This window comes from Malus domestica, chromosome 11 (assembly GCF_042453785.1).
Source record: "Malus domestica chromosome 11, GDT2T_hap1".
Taxonomy (NCBI): domain Eukaryota; kingdom Viridiplantae; phylum Streptophyta; class Magnoliopsida; order Rosales; family Rosaceae; genus Malus; species Malus domestica.
Window position 1 is genome coordinate 5,081,904 of NC_091671.1, and position 13,023 is coordinate 5,094,926.

The following is a 13,023-nucleotide window of genomic DNA, read 5'->3' on the forward strand; positions in this document are numbered from 1 at the left end:
TGAGAAAGTCAAGGTCACATGATTGGGAGGAAAACTTACTTCATGATTAATACAAAATTTAGTTAAAGGGAGATATTAGAGGAACCAAATTTTGTAATTAAATGATATGGTTGTTGATGATTGGATTATTACTCAAATGTTGATTAATGTTCTTATTTCCTATTAGTGACACATTATTTGGTTTGCAAATTTGGTTTAAAATTTTGGTCTTCCTATTATTAACATTAGATAAAAAGTTAGAGAGAGGGGGAAACAAGCGTGTAGAAGTCTCTTATCCCTCTCTCCGTTCTTTTGTATTTTCTGTTTCTACATGACTTTGAATGAAAATAATTGGGAAAAGACTAGACCAAGAAGAGAGGAAAGATATATTTATAAAGTAAATACAAAACCTACCATTTTTTTTTCATTTTAGTTTTTCCATTTACTAATGGGTTGATGAAATAATGAAAAATAAAATAAAATAAACGTTCAATTTCCTTTCCTAACAAAAACAAATTTTAGAAGAAACCCTATATAAATGGTTACACACTCCTCCCTATCCCCAGTTATCTGTCAATTTTGTAACTCAGAAAACGAATGGACATATAAACTCCTATGGTCCTCCTCAATCTGCCAGCATTTGGCTGTTGCTTACCCTCTTTTCACACTACACCCCTCTCCTCCTCCTACCTCCTCTCCAAAGCCTAACATATAGGTACACCACGCTTTATAAATCAATATTCTGCACCTGTAAATCACCAGTAAACAGTAACAGAAATCCTAATTGCATCAAAACCCACCTCATATTTCGTCATGTCGTCTTCTTCTTCTTCTTCTTCTTCTTCTCTCCAATGGCTAAGCCTTGTGGGAATCATATGGCTCCAGTCCATCAATGGAACCAACAGCAACTTCCCAGCTTACTCCTCCCAGCTCAAAAACGTCCTCTCCATGACCCAACTACAGCTCAATAACCTCGCCTTCGCCTCAGATGCCGGAAAACTTCTCGGATGGTTTTCCGGCATTGCTGCCATCCACTTACCCCTCTGGATAGTCCTCATGATCGGTTCGTTTCTGGGGTTAATCGGGTATGGCGTCCAGTTCCTCTTCATCACAAACCTAATCCCATCACCATCCTATTGGCAGATTTTCTTGTTAACTGTTATGGCTGGGAATAGCATTTGCTGGATCAACACTGTGTGCTATGTAGTCAGCATTAGAAACTTCCCATGTCATCAACAAATTGCCGTGGGGATAACAACAAGTTACCAAGGATTGAGCGCCAAGATTTATACAGATATTGTTGGCGCTGCATTTTCATCTTCGCCTCACAGAAGAGCCAAGGCCTACTTACTTCTCAACTCTCTCTTGCCACTTGTTGTGTGTGTTATCGTCGCGCCATTGGTTAGAGACATTGATCTGATGGGAAGGCAAAGTAACATGGAAGCCGGGTTTGTTTTTATGTTCGTCATAACAATTGCTACAGGAATCTACGCGGTGATTAGCAGTTTAGGGTCGCTTTCTAGCGGGTTATCTCCTTTGCATAATGTAATAGGAACCGGATTGTTCCTATTAGTCCCATTAGTAATCCCGCTTGTGGATAAAATGAGAGAAGTATTTTCAAAAAAATGGAACATAAACAGAGAGAGAAGAGTGTATAATTTTACCATAGAGGAGAAGAACAACGAAACGGGGAGCTTAGAGAATGTGGGAGAAGAATTAGATGCTAGACAAGTTCTTGAAGTTGGTGTTAGGGAGGAGATTGGAGTGAAGTTGATGGTGACAAGGATTGATTTTTGGTTATATTTCTTTGTGTATTTGTTCGGTGCAACACTTGGGTTGGTGTTCTTGAACAACTTGGGACAGATTTCAGAGTCCCGGGGCTCGTCCAGAACTTCTTCATTGGTCTCTTTATCCTCTTCATTTGGGTTTTTTGGCCGTCTCATGCCTTCTCTTTTGGACTATTTCTTCTCAAGGTATTCCCTCCCTCTCTCATTTATTTTTACTTTAATAATTTTAATATTGTTTTTTTTAATTTATTTATCAAATGATAGAATTGTTAGATGCTAGATTAGAGAGCGGATGAGATTCGATGACACGACGTTGTGTAAGGGCAACACTCCTTATGTGGTAGAGGGTCATTTGCATAATTTCAATATTTGTTGAAGGACATCAATTATGCTCTATATATTAAGATCATCTCTAACCTTTGGAGATAAAGCTTAAAAATCTAAGCCAAAAATTTTTAAGCCATAACCCAGAAACTGTTTTTCTTCTCCAACCCTTATGGCTTAAAATTTTAGCCTGAAATTATTAAATAATGATTTTAGCCTAACGTTTTTTTTTTTGTAACTTTTTTTTAAAATAAAATTTATGTAGATTATCCTAATTTATTTTATGAACATTTTAATCTAAAAATATTTAAATTCTGATAAGTAATTAAAAATCATACAATTACGTATAGTTATACAACTTTAAGTTAAATTTGATTTAAATTATTTTAGACGTTACATTTAATTTTGGACTGTCAAATTTTTTTTTTACCATTAGATTTGATCTCATTTGATCATAGCCGTTAGAGTATAAGTAAAAAAACAGAAAAAAAAATGTTTGAAATATGACAGTTTGGTGGGTTCATAATAATTTAAATCAAACTTAAATTCTATGAGGAATCTAGCCCAAAGATATATTTTCACCTGAACTTATTTTAGCCCAATGGTTGGAGGTGGTGTGGGGGGAGGGTTTAAAGCTTATATTTTAAGCTTGATCTCATGGGTTGGAGATAGTCCAAATGTAATTCTTGTTCACTTGTTCATAACTCACATATTTGATATGTTATATTGTCCCACGTAACAGTGATTGAGATTCAGACTGTGTGACAAGCGAATAATTTGATAAATTGAAAAGACATTTGATATATGTGGATGATGTGTTTTTTTTATAAAGAAAACTAATAAAAAAAACTTGAAAATTTTAAGTTTTAACGATAAGGATAAAATAAAGGGTAAAGTGAATAGTACTAGCCACTAAGATTGACTTTTTTAGTATAAAAATGTAGTTTTTTGTTAAAATAAACAGTATCGGGAATTTTTCGTTAAAATTCCTATTTTTTTTATCCTTCCATTTTTGCAGGAGTAAGTATATGATTTCAAGGCCAGCATTAGTAGTTGCATTAATGGCACCAATAGCAGGAGCCTTCTTCTTGCTTCTCAACCCAGCCAACCTCTCACTTTTCATCAGCACAGCAATTATAGGAGTCTGTACTGGAGCTATTACTTCAATCGCAGTGTCCATAACCACAGAGCTGTTTGGGACCAAGAGTTTCTCAGTGAACCACAATGTGGTGGTGGCCAACATATCAATCGGGTCTTTTGTGTTTGGATACTTGTCTGCTGTTCTTTACCACAAAGAAGGAAATCATGATGGTGACGGGAAGTGCATGGGAATGGCTTGCTACAGAAGCACTTTTATTATATGGGGCTGCCTTTGTTTTCTGGGAACTGGCGTAGCTTTAATGCTCTATGCACGAACACGAAAGTTCTACTCCCAAAGATCATTAAATATGTGACTTTTAGGGTTTTAATGCTTTAGCATTTTCTTTTTCTTAAGAAAACTTATAGGTAAAAAGAAAAGAAAAGAAAAGTACAGATACTAATACAGTGCAGAAACTGGTTAGATGTTGATCTAACTTTGTAAGCTGTAGATTAATGACAAACCAGTATTGTTACACAAATATTATTATATTCTGCTTATATTTTGACAAGTATATATTTTTGTTGATGAACTCCTAAGAGTACTGCATGTACTTAAAGAATTCATACTGCATAGCAAAAAATAATTGACGATAGTTGTTGAAAATACGAATATCATTGTGGAAAAAGAAATTTAACTTTCGGTTTCTCTAACAGTTGAAATGATTTTGAACTTCTCATTCTTTTATTCTCAATTAATTTCATGATATCAATTAATTTTTATTCTCAATTAATTTCATGATATCAATTAATTTTACGATGGATACTCGTATTTTAATACATAATAGTTAGGTAAACAAAAAATTCCCTTATCTAGTTATTATGGTTTTGCAGCATTATTGGAATAATTTGCACGATTGCAGTTGTAAAATCGTGCACGGCATTAACTTCACCTTTGACCCTAACAATGTCATGATTAAAAGGCCCCATATCTGCTATCTCGAAGATTGGAGAAATTTTTATTTTTATTGTGTTTGGAACACGAGTGATTTATCACATGTTTATATAAATGGTGAAAAGTTTTATTTTTAAGTTGTTAATTTTTAATATAAGTATCTGTTGACCCTAGAAATTACAAAGCCTACGTGGCGCGCAGGCCGAGTATATTCTAAGCTAACTACGTCCTTCGGTGATTGCGGGGCGTGCCAACTCGTCGGCCGAGGCTCGGCCGAGGAGTAAATTTGATGATGCTGCGTTGGGTCGCGCTACTGACTTCTGCGTCTTGCGATTGCGGCCGAGAAAGGAACACGCCTCGGCCTCTTGGGTTCTCGAGCCTGAAGACAAGGTTGCTATTTCTTACAAAGTTCACGAACCGAATTCGGCTTGCAATGTGCCGAATGTAATAACTGTGACACCTCACCTCGCCGAGAAGGCTAATGAGATGACCTCGACCAACAAGGATTCGAAAACCCTTCTCGACCGAGACTTGGATAGGTAATCGACCGTTCTCGCCGCAGTGCTGTTGATGCCAACGGAAGATACTGCGAGACCGACCGACTCTACGGTGACAGAGCTATCTATGCCGACTTAAGATATCACCGGTTGCTTCCACAGTGCTGTTGATGCCAACGGAAGATGTGTCAGCGAAAAAGGAAAAGAAAAAGATCTCAAGTTGTGAGAGTTTGCGCAGGGCAATTTTGTGTTGATTTGCAGGGGGCTTTTTCTGATGCACAGCGTCCCCTATTTATAGTACTGAACTTTGAGTCCGAGTTTAAATCCTACTCGGACTAGGTTTCCCTCTCCGGATCATCTCGACCAGTCCTACATCTACTAGGACTATGAACCTAGCCCTTAGCTAAGCTGGATTAGTTTCCTGGATATCCGATCCCGTCGAGACTCCCCATTGCACTAGGATTCGTCCTAACCGCCCTAGGTTTGGACTCCCACGGGTTGACCGATCCATGGTCCTTTTGCCGCCCGGCCTCCTGGGCCGAGAGTGATCCTACCCTCGGCCCAAACTATTATTTTGGGCCCAAACATTGCCCCCTCGCTTCTGAGGTCCTCGGCCTGAAACCTTAGGCCGAGTTTCGGCCTTGAAGAAGCGAATCTACCACTCAGGATCCTAATACCCGAGTTCCAAGGCGCATTTATTGAGCACGATCGCACGATCTTGATCCTGCTAACCCACTCGCCACGTGGCGTCCTCTAACATGGCCAATCCCCCATAATGACGTCTAAGGCGTGCGGCAGCCTGAACCGTCTTGCCATCATGACCACTATCTCAATCCGCGAGCCACTACCTCAGTCCGTGAGCCCATTTGTCATCGTGTGGGCGTCAAACCGTCTTTCGTCATTAATTTCGCCGTCACACGCAATCATGCGCCCCCAAAACCCTAAAACCTTCGGTCTTTTCAACCGCATTTCCCAAATGTTCATCATGATCAACAATTCCTTCGGTCGATTTTGCCCTTTGTTTTGAATTTCGAACGATTGCTCTTCCCCCCATAACTCTATAAATACCGAAATTCCCTCATTTGTACTTTTACGCTCTCAAACTTCCTGAAATCCTCTGCCATCGATTTCTAGTGCATTTCTCCTATTCCAAGTCTTCGTCTTTAAATCCCCAACACAGACAACCCTTTTACTCCGTGCCTCTTTCTCACAATGGCGTCCTTCATCTCCAAGTTTTCCAGGGAATGTGACCAACACCAGAAGATTGTTGATCGGAGCTCGATCAAGACCATCCGGTTTGAAAACGACATGAGCACCCAGTACCAAATCCTGGGTCCTCTCTTCAAGGCTACAATACCGCCGACTATCATCGGCCTTCTACAGGAGCACTGCCTAACACCCTTGCTTCAAGGGTTTGAATGGTCGCGATGGGATGCGGCTAAACCCCAGGGCTCCTGGCCCTCGACGACCACATCCTGGGCAGCCTGGGTCGTTCGAATGGAACGACTCTTCGGCAAGCAATGGAAGGCCCTTGGCATCTACGAAGTCATCCTCCTTTCGTATATGGAAATCGTCCCCGACAAGGAGCTTCTCCAAGCCGCTCTGTGCTTCTGGTGCTCGGCCACCAACACGATGGTCATTCCTCTGGGTCCCATTGGTCCCACCGTCCTGGATATCACTGCCATTCTGGGGACTTCGGCGACCGGGATCCCTGTCGACGCGACCCTCTCTGGGCATCCGTCGAATATCGACCTGAAAACGCTCTTCGACCGTCGGGCCTTCGAGACCTTGAACCGTGACGGTCATATCCTGTCGAAGGAAGATATTCAGAAGCTCCACAAGAACTTCTGCAATTACAACACCCTCTATCTTCACTTCGCCGGCCGAGGAGAAGAAGACCTACGAGAGGGAGAGCATGAAGCCTTCCTCTTCTACTGGTACAACAAATACGTTTGTTGTACCAAGTCAAACAAGTGTTTGGTCGAGAACATGCCGGTAGCCGAAGCCCTGGCTAGTGGTCACGTCTTGGCACTGAGTTCCAATATTCTCACCCAACTTTTCCGATGCCTTGCCGAGGCGACCCTCCACAAGGTCGACCCACACCAGAATGGTCCTCTCTGGGTCTTCCAACTCTGGTTGCAGGTATACTTCGCCTCCCTTCGGCCGGCCATAGCTGAATTCTCACCAACATAGGCGCTTGGACCTCAACTGGCCTCTCGACCGACACCTCCCCATCAAGCCGAAGAGGTATTTCGGTACATCTTCGCTCTCGACGACTTCTCCAACGACGAGTTCCTAATATGTCGTCGTCGAGACTATCCTTCCTCCATCAGGATGCCTACCTCCCCATGGAGCGCGGAGGAGGACGCTGATCTTCGTCAGACCTGGGGGTCGTTTGTGCTTGCTCGCGACCTCCCTCTCGGCTGTGATGGGAAACAGTCAGGTTGGGAAGTATATCATCCGAACTTCCTTGCCCGACAGCTCGGCTACCTTCAGGGCTGCCCTATCCCCCTTCTCTCATCCCGAACGGTCCTAAGCCGTGGACGCGAACCTCGTTCCTCTGAGAAGGAGTGTAGAACCGCCGTGAGGGAATTCCAAGAGCACTGCAAAAAAGTCCGGCTTCGACCAGCCACCCCAGAAACTCATTGCACCGACACCTTCGGTGAGTGGTGGGAAAATTACACCTAAGAGTTCTTTAGTGCGCCGGTCGAAGATGTGGTGAGCAGACTCTTCGGCGACCGACCCAAGAAGGCCTCGGCCCCTCATACTCAAGGTACCTGTTCCATTTTCCTCATTTCCATCAACCTTGCATATTGATTTGCCTTACTGAATTGTCTTTATCTTTTTAGGTAGTCGGCCTTTGAGAAAGACGGAGGTAGTTGCCGCTGCTACGGCCGGGAAAAAATCGGCCGTGGCCCAAAAGGACAAACCCGCTGGTAGGGCCGTGCTGATCAAACGACCTCGCCAAGAAGCCGGGCCGGCTATCGAGCCTTCCCCGCCTGCCAAGCGGGTCAAACAACTGGCGAAGAAAGGTGCACGGGAGATCCACGTTATCTCCAGCCACACGACGACTCCCAGTGCTTCCCCTTCTCCCGCCGCTGGCCATTCTGGGGTCGAGAAACAGCCGGCTTCGGCCGTAGAGACGGCCCCAGCGCGGCCTGCCTCTGTGGCCGGCGAATCAGTTGTACCTCCCTCTGTCGAGAAGGCACCTGTCTCACAACAGGCGGTTCCTTCGACCGAGGGAACCTCTCCCAAGAATCCAAAGCCCTCGATCTTCGTGTTGGAAGAGAGTGAGGGGAGCGACGAGGTCCCGCTGGCGCGTCGTCCTCATACTCGTCGAATACCTCTTCCAGTATCCGAGATGGCGGTTCAAACCGGCCCCTCCCCAGCTAATCGTGGCAAGCGCACGGTCGAGGAACCGACCCCGGTGGCCGAACCTCTCGTTCCTTCTCAGGAGTTGTGCACCGGAGGCGATTTGAGCCCGGTATCTCCCGGCCTAGCTTGCCCCCCAGGAGTTGTGCACCAGAGGCGATTTGAGCCAACTCGTCTGCGTCGGTATTATGAACCCGAGAAACATGCTCGAATGTAATACCGTCAAAGGACTCGGCCAAATAGCTGGCGACCATGTGGTAAGGCGCCAGAGTACAACTCATGCAGCAAAAAGACCCATTAATTTGGTTAATCACTAGTTCAGAATCCCCGAGGACGAGGACACGAGTGGCATGTAGGTCAAGAAGGAGGCCAAGACCAATGACAAGAGCCTCGTATTCGGCCTGATTATTGGTGCAGTCGAAATCCAATTTGAGCGAAAAATACCAACGATCGTTGTGAGGAGATTGAATGACGATGCCTGCGCCTGCCGAGGACGAAGTACTGGAACCATCGAAATACATCGTCCAATAGTTGTCGCGGGTCACTACCATGCCGATTTCGACGTCAGCACTCCCAAAACCGTAAGGCGAAGGGTGCTGGGCAAGGAAATCGGCCAACGCCTGTCCCTTCACAGCTTTTTGCGGCACGTATTGCAAACTGAACTCGGACAACGCCATCGTCCATTTCCCAATTCGGCCCTTCACAATTGGCCGGGTAAGCATGTACCGAATAACGTCGGTCTGGGCAATGACTTGGGTGACCGACGGGAGCATGTAATGCCGAAGCTTGGATGCAGCGAAGAACACGGCGAGACAGAGCTTCTCAACGGCGGAATAATTGATCTCCGGATGACTCAGATTACGGCTGAGGTAGAAGATAGCCTGTTCCCGTCCGGCATCGTTGTCTTGCGCGAGGAGGCAACCGATGGACTCCTCGGCCGCCGAAATGTATAGCTTGAGAGGCTTACCGCGCTGAGGAGGGACCAGGACAGGTGGATTTGTGAAAGAAACCTTGATCTGTGTAAACGCCGCCTGATGCTCCTTATTCCACACGAACTTATCTGAGTCCTTGAGTTTCAAAAGTGTGGAAAACGCTTTCATCTTACCTGCCGAATTAGCAATAAATCGGCGTAAAAATTTGATCTGGCCGAGTAAGGATTGTAATTGTTTCTTCGTTGTTGGGGGTGGAGCAGTGATGATGGCGCGAGCCTTATTCTCATCGACTTTAATCCCACGATGATGTACGAGAAAACCAAGAAAATTCCCGGCCGATACACCGAAGGCACACTTGGCAGGATTCATCTTGAGGTTGTGCTGACGCATGCGGAGGAAAGCCTGTCGGAGATCGTCCAGATGTGTCTGTCGGCGTTTAGATTTGACGACAACATCATCGATATAAACTTCGACGATGGTGCCAATTAAATCATGGAAGATGGTGTTCATCGCCCGTTGGTACGTGGCGCCGGCATTCTTGAGGCCGAATGGCATGACAACCCATTCGTAAGTGCCGAGTGCCCCCGGGCAACGGAAAGCAGTTTTGTGCACATCGGCTTCGGCAATAAATATTTGGTTGTACCCGGCATGTCCATCCATAAAGGATAAGATCGCATGATTCGCCGCGGCATCGATTAACAGGTCTGAGATCGGCATGGGATACTCGTCTTTGGGCGTTGCCAGATTCAGATTTCGAAAATCGGTGCAGATGCGCAGTGCACCACTTTTCTTTAATACAGGAACAATATTCGCCAACCATTCGACATATCGAGCTGTCCGAATGAACCCGGCTTTCAAAAGCCGAACTAGTTCGTCCTTGACACTGAGTTGTAATTCGGTCGAGAATCGACGAGGTGGCTGACGGAAAGGCTTGAATCCTGGCTTAATACGTAATTCATGCTCGACTAAAGCACGATCTAAGCCGGGCATTTCATGATAACTCCAAGCAAAACAATCTTTGAATTCCGTAAGCAAGGCCCGCAACTCGTCCTTCATTTGTTGAGGAAGTAACGCACTAATAAACAAAAGCCGTGGGTCATCGGCCGTCCCAACATTAATCTCTTCCAAAGGGTCCTTAACAAGGGGCCGATGATCTTCGAGTTCGGCCGGGGCGGCTCGAATTTTATCAAAGGATAATGCAGGCCCATTATCTCACTCAGCAAGGAACTCGACAAGGTCGACGCCTGAATTTGGTTGTTTAGATATCGTATACCAATGGGCCAGCAGTCGTTCCATAGTAGATGAAACAGCGGCCCTGCGTGCTTCCCGATCGGTGTCAAACATCAGTTTCGGGGAGAAAGTTAGCTAATCCGAGTCTCGCCGAATCCTGCTGGACAGTCTCGGCGCCAACCTCGATAGCTTTCTAAACGGAAATCCGAGTCTGCCGTCCCTCTTCATTGAAGCCTTGCAACGTAATATAGCCGACGTGATCGTCATAATACCGTGCTTGAATCATGTTGGCTTCGAAGGGCTGGCTATCGGCCGGATGAACAGTGACCGATTTGCCGTCCCAAAAGACAAGCACTTGGTACAATGAGGAAGGAATACAACTGGTTTGATGAATCCAATCTCGGCCGAGCAGTGCATTATACTCGGTTTTGGAATCAACCACGAAAAATGCGGTCATATGGGTGCGACCGGTAATATTCACAGTTAACGGAATCACACATTTGGTGTGGGACTTGTCGCCGACAAAACTACTCATTGTGATCCCTGACGGAATAAGCTCGTCATTTGAACGGCGTAAAGCCTTCATGATGTTCAGGGGCATGATATTGACAGTAGCTCCACAATTGACAAAAATTTTAGAAACCGGATATCCCTCGATGTGTGCCGTTACATACAATGGCTTTAAATGGTGAAGCTTGGCCGATGATAAACGAGGGAACAATTCGGCCAAAGCAGCCTTTAGACTATCATCTTTTGTTGTTGGCTCGCCTTCAGCAATTGATACGAAATCAACATGGCCGGGTTCCTCAGCAACCACATCTCCATCGAGGAAATTTGGTTGGGCCGTGCTTGATTGAAAATCGGCAGGTAACACATGGACCATACTGATTTCCATATTATCCAGGACTGACGGGCCCAACTGGTCAAGACCTTCCTCGTTCGGTTGGTCAGCGACTACGGACTCAGTTATCGTCAGAGTCGGACAACGAGATTCATCCGTCCCTTCTTCAATAATGTCACTCGGCGGAGCCGCTTCGGCCACTTGTTGGTTCTGCGTGACCGCCTCAGGTAGGGTCGAGATTGACAATGAACTTAGGGTCAAAACCTGAACCTGCTCCTGGTAGTGTAGCCGAGCATCCCTAGTGTCAAGATAAGCATCCAGACGGGCAATACGTGCGATTTCATCGGTCGTAAGGCCGAAAAGAGAAACCGCCGAAAATACTTCAAAGTGATACCGTAAATACTGAAGGTCCTCCAACGAGAAAGGAAGGTCAGCGACATCGATATCGGTATACGGGTCGACTTCAAATCCAAAAACACGAGCTTCTCGTATGTGCTGAAACCTTGCTTTCAATCCTGGATCTGAGGTCTTCTGGATAATCCGCTCAGCATCCGGACAAGTCAGGATCAGATCAATGGTGTCCTGACACGCCTTCGGCAAACCATATAGATCGTTGGTCGAATGTTTCTTATGAAATTCTTGCATATACTCCAAAGACTCCCCAAGGAACGGGGGATGCAAATTCCGTCGAATTTTGACCAAAGGCTCTTGTATAACTAGCGGGGATAATTTGCTTTCGGCCTCTTGCCTGAAATGTTCAAAACGTGCCTTCATTTCCCCTGGTCGAATGAGAAGTTTGATCCGTTTATCAGCTTCTTCAAACATGGTCTCGACGTCTTGATCGACCAGCCGTTTCCCCTGAGCCAACTCTGTCATAATTGCTGGAGGTGGTCGCTCCTCATCAGTGGCAACGGTATCCTTCGGCCGCCACTTAGGGGCCGAAGTTTCTTGGGCTGCTTGTCGGCGAGCCATGCAATCTATCCGTTGATGCCGGCGTTTCTGAGATTTGGACAACGCGGTGTAGACACCCTTTGAAGAATGATATGTATACCAACGTTGATCTCTAGGCTCGGGAGGCTTAAAGGTCTTTTGACTCCGTGATGATCCTGAACTGCTAGAATTACGCTTATAGTAATCATCGTCATAAAACGAAGCATCAAAATCGAGGCGCCGCCTGACCGGGGGTGTCTCTTCCATCCGTACTTTAGGACCAAGCCTCTCAAAAACCCCGTGATGGTGGCCTTCACTGGCTACCTTTTGCCGAGTTGCGGCCACAGGCTCCGAAGAAGGCTTCTCCTCTGGTTCACTGTCGACCTTCGCTCTACATTTCCTGCACAAAACCGCCGTCCCACTATCTTCATCGGCGCTATAATCCATCATAGGTTTGACAATAGCGGGCCCCGTTAAAGCCGTAGGTGGTTTATTTGAACGAAAATCGGCCATGAACCATGGCCGAGAATTCTGATTCTGCGGGCGTTGCGTGGTAACAACCTCGGCCTTTCCTTTCCCTTTGTCCTTCGGTAGGTACGCATCGACCATATTTACTGTTGCCGTGGGGAACGGATCAGTATCCACACTCATCTTCTTTTCGGGGAATTTCAGTTTGCCATTATCAATCCAGTTTTGAACGTTGTCGCGAAATACGACACAATTGTTTGTCGTATGTTTGCTTGAATTGTGGTATTTGCAATACACCTTTCCTTTAAGCTCTGCGGCCTTAGGAATGTTGTGACCAGGCCGAAGCTTGATGATTCTTACGGATAACAGTTGGTCGAAGATTGCGTCAGCCTTGGTAATATCAAAAGTGTAGACCTTTGATGGTTTCAACGCTCCTTCAGCGGCCGAGCGACTTTTGACTTCTCTAGAATCAACCTGAGTTAATGCCTTGCAAACGTATGGCTTATCTATCACTATCTCGGCCGCATCCACACTAACGCATTCATCCTCGGTTGACGCATAGCTGACAGTAGGATTTTTGTACAACGTCCCCCGAGATGGCGTTTTCGAAACCTTCTCCTCACGGAGCAAG

The 13,023-nt window shown here is 45.6% G+C and overlaps 1 protein-coding gene across 1 annotated transcript; it reads left to right on the forward strand.

The window, feature by feature from the left end:
- The first annotated feature begins 541 nt into the window (after positions 1-541).
- Positions 542-3,709, forward strand: LOC103447304 (protein NUCLEAR FUSION DEFECTIVE 4). Its single transcript, XM_008386502.4, has 2 exons — positions 542-1,952; positions 3,109-3,709. The coding sequence occupies exons 1-2, from the start codon at positions 793-795 to the stop codon at positions 3,542-3,544; spliced, it is 1,596 nt and encodes a 531-aa protein (XP_008384724.3). The 5' UTR covers positions 542-792; the 3' UTR covers positions 3,545-3,709.
- The last annotated feature ends 9,314 nt before the right edge of the window (positions 3,710-13,023 follow it).

Excerpts from the sequence above, each read along its gene's own strand:
- LOC103447304 (XM_008386502.4), top strand. The coding sequence starts at position 793 with ATGTCGTCTTCTTCTTCTTCTTCTTCTTCTTCTCTCCAATGGCTAAGC. Across the intron at positions 1,953-3,108 it reads TTGGACTATTTCTTCTCAAG|GAGTAAGTATATGATTTCAA; the intron begins GTATTCCCTCCC and ends CCATTTTTGCAG.